We start from the raw sequence: 9565 nt of genomic DNA on the forward strand, positions 1-9565 counted from the left end.
TATCTCACCCGATGTTGTTGATTATTTTTCAGGTGGTTCTGAGCAGGTGAAGGGTAAGGGCAAAATAGAGTGATGTTTTGCTTACCTGTCGACTGGATGGCTATTCCGCTGTGTAGATATTTTTGGGATCATTGTTTAATGATCTAGCTCCTAGTAGTTTTATTTTGGGCACTTTTGTGTACATTTTGTGTCATGTTATGTTTCTTTTGGGCATGTATGTATATGTATATTGTGCTGCTAGACGCTTATGTATTTCAGTACCAGTTTTACACTATGTATAATATGTATTCTAGATATATATTAGCCCTATTACTCAATAAGTGAGTCATTTTAAAATTATGGTTTCTCTATTATAGTTAGTTTTCATGTTTTACCAAATACTAATTATATATACTTATATTGTTCATTTAGATAACATTATCAATTGATCATCATATCTCTTCAGACGGATATGATAATTACATTGTGTTCGTTACACTATGAATTTGGTCATATGACATTTAGTAATATTTTCTTTGACTTTGTAATTATCTTAGCGTGTAATATTTTTAAATCACTTTCATTATAGGTTGAACAACTCTAGAAAAAAAGCTCGCATTTTGTGAGCCCAAGGTAAGTTTGTAACCTTCACTTATATATATATATATATATATATATATATATATATATATATATATATATATTCATGAAATATGTGATTATATTTTCATGAAATATTTAAACTTCACTACGCCAAAAACTGGAATAGACAGCGCACCTTAGAGGACGCTTTATTACAAAAGCGCACTCTAAAGTGAAGCGAAAAAATAAGGAGCGAACAACTGGAATAGACAACGCACTTTAGAGGGCGCTTTTGTAATAAAGCGCCCTCTAAGGTGAAGCGAAAAAATAAGGAGGAGATAGAGGGACAACAATACAGGGCGCTTTTTAGAAAGCGCCCTCTAAGGTTACCCTTAGAGGGCGCTTTTAAAAAAGCGCTCTATAAGTCCATGTGCATTTCCAGTTTATAAAGCGCTTTTGGAAAGCCTTAGAGAGCGCTTTCATAAGCGCCCTCTTAGGCCCCCTTTAGAGGGCGCTTTTTTTCCACAAGCGCCCTCTAAGGTCCCATTTAGTAAACATTAAAATTATAACATACTGCGCGTTTTGTTATTTCACTCTCTGTTATTTTCGTTCTTTTTCACGTTAGGGTTCTCACTGCTACGATTTTCGCTACTTCTAAGGCGTTCTCCTTCCACCTCTGTTAGATCTACGACGTTTCCTCCTTCTATTAATTCGTTGTTAGCTGTTCGATTTTGACACCATAGGTATTTTTATAATCTTCATATTACTTGGTTTCTCTTCTAACGTTCGCTATTGTTCATTTTTGGTTTCATTTTTCTTGGTTCATACATTTATTGAGTATTCTGATGAATTCCGGAAGTCAAAGGGTCTCATCTTGGTTACTTCGGATGTATCTGCACGTGAAGTTGATTATCCAGATGTTACTCTTGTTGTACAGGTATATTTGGATCTCCTTCCTTGTTTCACTTGTGACTATATTACCAGCATGCTCGTGTCCATATGAATTTCTGTCCTGTTTAACGCATACTCGTAAGGACACTCAATACATACATTTGCTAAAAGTGCAAGCCTTTTTGATTATGATTTGCCAAATTATTTAACGCTTTTATTGATTTCAAATTGTCATGTTTCTTCCATTTCTACAATGAACAGGTTGGTCTACCGGCTGATAGAGAACAATATATACATCGACTAGGTAGAACGGGGCGAAGAGGAAAAGAAGGTCAGGGCATACTGCTACTAGCTCCTTGGGAAGAGTTCTTTTTAGCTATTGCAAAAGATTTACCTATTGGGAAAGCTCCGGTCCCTTCAGTTGATCCTGACACTAAGAAAAAGGTATACTTGGATATACAAGGGAGACAATTATGGATTTTCTTCTAATACTTTAGCTAGTTTTTAGACAAACAAACCAATATGTGGAGCAACGATTAGCTACGAGTTTGGCAGGATCGCGGTGTGTCACCATGATTTTGGCAAAAGCTAAATTTTAAAGCTTTAGCAAAATTACAATGCCACCTCGAGTTCATTAAACTCACTGTGATTCCAACGATGCACTTACATTTTAAATTGTTAACAGGTGGAAAGGGCTCTATCCAATGTGGAGATGAAAAATAAAGAAGCAGCATATCAGGCATGGCTTGGTTACTACAACTCTAACAAGAAAGTGGGGAAAGATAAGTATAGGTTAGTGGAGCTTGCAAATGAGTTCAGTCGATGCATGGGGCTTGATAGCCCTCCAGCTATTCCTAAGCTTGTCCTTGGCAAGATGGGTCTTAAAAATATCCCTGGTTTACGTTCCAAATAGGTTTCCATTCAATTTCTGATAACAGTCTTGTGAAAGAGAGAAATGTTCTTGAATTGAAATGCCCCCACTTATAGTTTGATTTTAAGACTTGAAACTTCTAAATTTCAACTATCATAGTAATTTTTTCTGTATATTTTGTACTTCTAGATGAATTATCATTTAACAAGTACTACAGAAACTTCAATGCCAGATGAATTTGTACTGTAAATCACTGATGCAAACTGTCTAAAATAGATATTCAATCATTAGTTTATGATTTAAAACATATACCTCGAATTGTTTTATATTTTGTGTGTTGAAAAATGATAAGAATATATTTTGATGTTTTTGCTTTGGTCATTCCCATTGTTATTTTATAATATTTTGTGTGTTGAAAAATGATAAGAATATACAGTTTTAGGTGTACTGCTTCAATATACAGGTTGTCTAAAATAAATAAATAAATATAGCGCTTTTTAAAAAAAAAATTTAAATAACCACCCACTTTAGATGGCGCTTTCCAAAATAAGTGCCCTCTAAACCCTTTAAATTTCCACTTTAGAGGGCGCTTTCCAGTAAAAGCGCCCTCTAAACCCTTAAAAGTTTCCACTTTAGAGAGCTCTTTCCAGTAAAAGCGCCCTCTAAACCCTTAAAAGTTTCCAATTTAGAGGGCACTTTCTTTAAAAAGCGCCCTCTAAAGTGGCCCTTAAAGGGCTTAAAGAGCCACTTTAGAGAGCGCTTTCACCAGGAAAAAAGCATTGTCTTTACCTATGTCAGCGCCAGATTAGACGGCGCTTTAAAGCGCTGTTATAGGCCAAAAAAAGCGCCCTCTTTTCCCTTATTTGGCGTAGTGCTTGTAGACTAAGAAACAAGTTGAGGGATCCGAGTGTGGGTACTATGTAATGAAACACATGTTTAACATCGTCCCTGCCGACATTATTGATTTGTGGGATCAAATATATATATATATATATATAATGTCATGAAATATTTTCAATAACATATTAATTTTCTATTATAATTCAAATCACGATATATATATATATATATATATATATATATATATATATATAATTCACCAAAAATAGGGAAAAATAATTCACCAAAATTTTCATACCATTACAACATGTTCATACAAAACCTATTGATTCACAAATCAAGTTACCACTCATCTGCGATACACGCCGAGGTACCTTCACGTCCAAGTATCACCATCAAAATCATGTTACCCTAAGTTATCTTTCTAACATTTTAACCTAATCAAGATCATAGGTTAAAGCACACACATTTCATGGACTTTAAACATCCATAATTTATATTCATAACTAAATAATATTCATAAAAAATAAAAACTGAATTGATATAACAATTTAAAAAGGAAGAGAGTCATATATAATATATTTGATATTTTCAAAGTGGTTTCAAAACTTGATACAATGTGTAACTATTCTATTTTTGGTTAACAATAAAAAATAATCCTAACATAATTCTAATTCCTAAGAACATTGAGTTAGGGATGAAATTGGTGTAAACTTAAACTGAGAAGCAGAAGTATAAGTGAAGGTGGCAAATTGAAATCCATAAAATGCTGCTCCTTGGATGAGAAGACCATCTTGGCTAAAGATTGTTGGATCAACAGGTGTGCTTGACTTAAATCCTTTGGTATTGAACTTCACTTCTGTTTGAGTGCAAATACAGTTGTTGGTCACAGTAACATTCCACATTGAGCCTGATGTTTTGGTTTGTTTAACCTCAATGTTACTCAAATTACAACATTCTCCATAAACTGCAATATCAACCATAAATTAAATATCAAACTAATCAAAATAATAAATCAAATAATTAGCTACTTTAAAAAATAAAATAAAAACTATAACCCAAAGAGATTATTCATGCTACAAAATATGAAAGATATGATACCTTTGTAAACTAGGGCAAGGAAGAGAGTGATGGAGAGAATGTTGCATATAGAGGCCATTTGAGATATGAGAGTAAAAGTGTAAATTATTTTTGTGTGAGAAAAGAGTGACCATTGTCACACTATTTATAGTATCAAATGGAAAAATAAATTAAATGCAATTACTAATTTTGTATTTGCTATGAAAAATAAACTTTCTATTATGAAAAAACTTTCCATTATGAAAAAACTTTCTATAATAACATAAATAAGGAATATAAAAAATTTCCATTATGAAAAAACTTTCTATTTAAAATTTTAATTATATTACAATAAATTAGAATTTCCAAAACAAACTAGTATGAATATCCCATCTTAAAAAATAATATTATTATTTAAGCTATGGGTATATATCCATTAATTCCTTTTAAATCTGTTAGTTCAAAATAATTAACAATCAATAATAGTTATAATAGTTATGTGATGAATATACTTTTCTCTATTCGTATTTAATTACTTATTATTTTAAGCCATTGAATTAAAAAAAATTAATGGAGAAGATTTGGAATAACAATGAGTGACTTACTCTTGGATTAAAAATATATTTTCTTATATATATAAATAATTTTTTGCGATTAAATAAATAATAATAACATAAATAAGGAATATAAAAATATTTCCATTATGAAAAAACTTTCTATTTAAAATGTTAATTATATTACACTAAATTAGAATTTCCAAAACAAACTATTATGAGTATCCATCTTAAAAAATAAAATTATTATTTAAGCTATGGGTATATATCCATTAATTCCTTTTAATCGGTTGGTTCAAAATAATTAACAATAACTAGTTATGTGATGAATATACTTTTCTCTATTCGTATTTAATTATTTATTATTTTAAGCCATTGAATTAAAAAAACTAATGGAGAAGATTAGGAATAATAATGAGTGACTTACTCTTGGAGTAAGAATATATATATATATATATATATATATATATATATATATAAAATAAATAATAATAACATAAATAAGTAATATAAAATAAATTCCATTATGAAAAAACTTTCTATTTAAAACTTTAATTATATTACAATAGATTAGGATTTCCAAAATAAATTATTATGAATATCCCTTCTCAAAAAATAATATTATTATTTAACCTACGAGTAAAATGAAGATATCATGATTATCATCTATCAGATTAATTGTGAATTTTTAATAAATCTTTTTCTGTTTGGCCTAGGGGTGGAAATTTGGGTGTTTATAGTGTGTTTCTCCTTCAGTTTCATGTTCAAATTTTGCTTAGATGCAAATTAATTTTTGTGTTGGACCAATTTCATATATAATATATAGATGTGAAACAATATTAATCAAAAGATGTGTTGTGCGATGACACATATTTTATTTTTCTTAATTTAATTTAATATTAAAACTCACAACTATTTAATCAGTTTTAAAAAAATAATAAAAGAAATTAAATGTTTTGCGCGATTAATTTAAAGAAGATAATTTTGCGGAGGGTCATAAGTTTAGACTAAAAATTTCGGAGAGTACACTAATATCTTCAAACAACTCACCTATATTAAGTCTCATGCTTAGGGCTACTGGTCTGAATTAGTACAACTAAGAAGATCGTGAGACCAGATTAAGGTGGGCAGTGACCTTTCTGAAAAAAATCTTAAGTCTAAAGCCTCTATAAGTACCTCTTTTCATATCCTAACTTATACAAATCACACCTTACACACACTTATACCTAAGCACACCCTCACATACAAAGCCTTTTACCTCATGTGAATAGATCCTCTAAACCCCCACAAAATAACATCATACAATGTTTCTCGCTGTTGTGGGAAATCCCTAACCATCATACAATATAATATATTTACTATGACCTTTGAGTGTCCAAGCCCTTGCAGAGGTAACATGTACATCTCTACTTTTTAACCAGTACAGTGACGCCTATCGTGGGGCCCCGGTAAAACTAACATGAGCCACACATCTTTCACATTTACTTCTTTCATATTTTCTTCGAAGATGTGTTGAAACAAGATTTGTTTATATCCTTAATAGGTTTTGATGATAACAATGTATTTAAAGAATAATAGGGTTTGCTAATATTTTGTGTAAGTATGCAGGATCACAAACATAGAATTAATTTTGATTGGTAGCATATGCGAAGAAGGAATATTTGCCTTATTCTGATTTGATCAGAATCTGAAGTGGTTCATCAACATCTGAAGGCATCAGGCTCTGAAGGTTCAGACTCTAGTTTCAAGACTCAACTTCTGATGACAGCTTAGAATCTGAAAGGTTGAAGGGCATATGTTTCGTATACTGTACCAAAAGCAGTATTGTCTTATAAAAGGCCTAAATTTCTAGGTAAAGTCAACTAGGTTTTAGTTTTGCAAGGTTCAAGAAATAGAGATGTGGCATCTTCAATCTGTTCTACCTTTTGGTAGATACCTAGTACTTTGAAATATGCTAAGAGTAATGCTATTATTTAGTGGACAAAGATTCAAACCAGATGCTAGTCTCCAACGTCTCTCTTGGCATATTTATTCACTAAGTTTGCTCGCTATCTTCAAACCATCCAACGACTATTTCTCAGTCTCTATAAAAGGAAGCTGAAGACTCAAAGGGAGGTTACAACATGACAATGCATTTGAAAGATCTTAAGCATAACTTTGAGCTGTTATTTCTTGTAATTGTTATTGCCTAAAGATCTTAAGATTTCATATCTTAGATTATCTTATAAATCTTAGAAAGGTTGAAAATTGTTGCGATTGTTACACAACTGTTATACTTCTGATTTTGTATCATAGCATAGTAGTTATCTTTTCTACTAAAATTTTGTTTAAAGTGGAGGAAGTATCTTTTTTGCGTGTTGAGCAAGGAAGACTTTTGTTTGACTATATCCTTTCTATAGCGGTGTATTCGTCACTTTATGATTTATTGACTAAACCAAAAGCAAAGTATACAAAGAAATCGAGTCGCCACCGCACTTTTATTTATCCAAAGGAATGGCTAAAAAGCGAACAAAAGCCTAAGAAGTTTTACACATAGAAAACCAATGAAAAGATCAGAGATCTAGGTAAGGGGTAAATTACGCAATGGGAAGGTGTTAGGCACCCAAAACATCCTAGGTACTCCTAGGGAGCCCTTTTCACGCTTGTTAAATGAAATGTTATTTGTTTATGAAATATTTATTGTGCAAACATGAATGAAGGGATGAGAAAAGAATATACAAGTTATTATTTTTGTGTTTGGATGGATAACCATTGCCTACGTACCTTTACAGGATCAAAACCTCGTAGTTCGGCTAAAAGATTTCCAAAATATGAGTGGGTTCATTTTAAAACAAAAGCCCTAAGGTCTTTCGTTATCCACGGGAGAAAACTCAACCTTATACAAACAATAAGTCCACCATGTGAGAAAAGCTTCAACTTGCTAGTGAGGGGTTAACCCTATAATAGGCAAGGAAGTCTTACAGTTCAATCACTAAGGACAAAAAGGTGAGATTAACATCAACCAACTAGGATAAATCAAACCTATGGCTAATGTATGAAAACTTAACAAGAATGGACAAAGCCATAAAATAATTGAATGAGTTGGATTAACCAATTAGGATTTATTCACAAAAAGTGTCAGAGTATGATTAGAATTCAATTCAAAGAAGTATTATGAAAATGAAGTTTGAAAATCAAAGGCTTAAGGCCTAGGTTTCTAATTTGAAAAAAGGGATGAAAATTTTTGCACAATATTTTTCAAGTTTGGGGTTAGCATGCAAATGGAGGTTTAGAACAAAAGGTGGGGTCAAGGAGTGTAAAACTTCTTAGATGTTCACCTCTTGAGACCATATGTAGATGATTCAAGTGATTCCTTTGAAATAGGCAATAAGCAAATAACAGATGAACAAAGCAGATGGATACCGGATGCCACTCAATGGACTTACACCAATCTCACAAAGCAAAACCAAACATGGATATCAGATGCCAATCACTGGACTTATACCAATCTCCTAAAACAAACATGGATACCGGATGCCAATCACTGGACTTATACCAATCTCCTAAAACAAAACAAAATATGGATACCGGATGCCAATCACTGGACTTATACCAATCTCCTGAAGCCAAACAAAAAGTGGATACCGGATGCCAATCACTGGACTTATACCAATCTCAAAGGGATGATCATGGGAAACAACTGCCAATAAATGGACTTACAATTGACTCCTCACATACAACAGGCAAAACAAATGCAAAAAGCAAGAGGAAACAAGTTGCCAATAAATGGTCTTACACTCGCCTCCAAGGAAATAGGATGCCAATAAATGGTCTTAGTCCAACTCCTTCCAGATCATAGGAACAATGGCCAATAAATGGACTTACAATTAATTCCTCAATGGACAAACAAAGTGTCACAAAGATATGAACAATGATCATGCAATGATGTACAATTAATGGTGATAAATGCACAAAGGCACAGATAAGCAGATATGCACAGATGAATCAAGTAAGCAATCAAGCAAGTCAATTAGCACACACTATATACAAGCAATTAGGCTCAAGCAAGGTTAGGCTTTACAACCAACTGGAATGGGGTAATTTGATCTCTTAACCATAACATTGAGAGTTAGGGTGAAGCAGATGAAATGGAGACGAGGGGTGTGCCTCATAGCTCTTATCCCTGGCCTGGGAGAGCTTTAAGCAATAGAATGTGTGGGGGTTCAGAAAATTGGAACTCTTCTCCACAAGTGATTGACTCTATAAGATCTTGGGTTAGTATTCACAATGCATCAACACATTGTGTGAGCAAAGTGAATGACACACTGAATAGCAGGAGATGGATTACACATCTCTTTTATCTGCCAATTGCCTCATAAGAGGACTTTTCCTGCTTGGCACAAAGATAAACAAACACAAGCATTTCCTCTTAAGGAGGACTTCAGACAGGTGCCTGCCCACATAACAGGGCAGGTCTTCCAGACTACATGAAGATTAGAGGTTATACCTAAGTGGTTAAGCAACCAAGCAAAGCAAAGTTCAAAATGAACTTAAAGCAACTTATGTACCTGTGGAAACATCAAACAAATCAGTACAAAGTTCAGACAATCAGACAAACAGTCAATAAGCAACAAACAATCCCAATGTACAAGAGGTGTAAGCCAAAATTCAAACTCAAATGAGTTAACATCAACCTACAAAACACACAAAGGTTAGTAATCAAAGGCAAACATCAATGCTCAAGTGATGGAGCATCAACAACTATGGAACTTGAATGATCAACCTGAAATCAAAGCTCAAAGATGAGTCA

At 32.7% G+C, this 9565-nt stretch overlaps 1 protein-coding gene and 1 long non-coding RNA gene across 2 annotated transcripts; one reads left to right on the plus strand and one right to left on the minus strand.

The window, feature by feature from the left end:
• The first annotated feature begins 1752 nt into the window (after positions 1–1752).
• On the plus strand, positions 1753–2531 carry LOC127128720 (uncharacterized). The gene is made up of 2 exons (XR_007806008.1): positions 1753–1896; positions 2138–2531. It is a non-coding gene; the product is annotated as an uncharacterized LOC127128720 (long non-coding RNA).
• Positions 2532–3736: 1205 nt separating this feature from the next.
• On the minus strand, positions 3737–4354 carry LOC127128721 (uncharacterized). Its single transcript, XM_051058096.1, has 2 exons — positions 4265–4354; positions 3737–4130 (listed from the first exon to the last, which is right to left on the minus strand). Exons 1-2 carry the CDS (start codon positions 4320–4322, stop codon positions 3841–3843), a joined length of 348 nt encoding a protein of 115 aa, XP_050914053.1. The 5' UTR covers positions 4323–4354; the 3' UTR covers positions 3737–3840.
• Positions 4355–9565: the final 5211 nt, after the last annotated feature.

Source organism: Lathyrus oleraceus, chromosome 3 (assembly GCF_024323335.1).
Source record: "Lathyrus oleraceus cultivar Zhongwan6 chromosome 3, CAAS_Psat_ZW6_1.0, whole genome shotgun sequence".
Classification (NCBI taxonomy): Eukaryota; Viridiplantae; Streptophyta; class Magnoliopsida; order Fabales; family Fabaceae; genus Lathyrus; species Lathyrus oleraceus.

Coding starts and splice junctions, on each gene's coding strand:
- LOC127128721 (XM_051058096.1), bottom strand. CDS start 4,322: ATGGCCTCTATATGCAACATTCTCTCCATCACTCTCTTCCTTGCCCTA. Junction 4,131..4,264: donor CCTTGCCCTAGTTTACAAAG/GTATCATATCTT, acceptor TTGATATTGCAG/TTTATGGAGAATGTTGTAAT.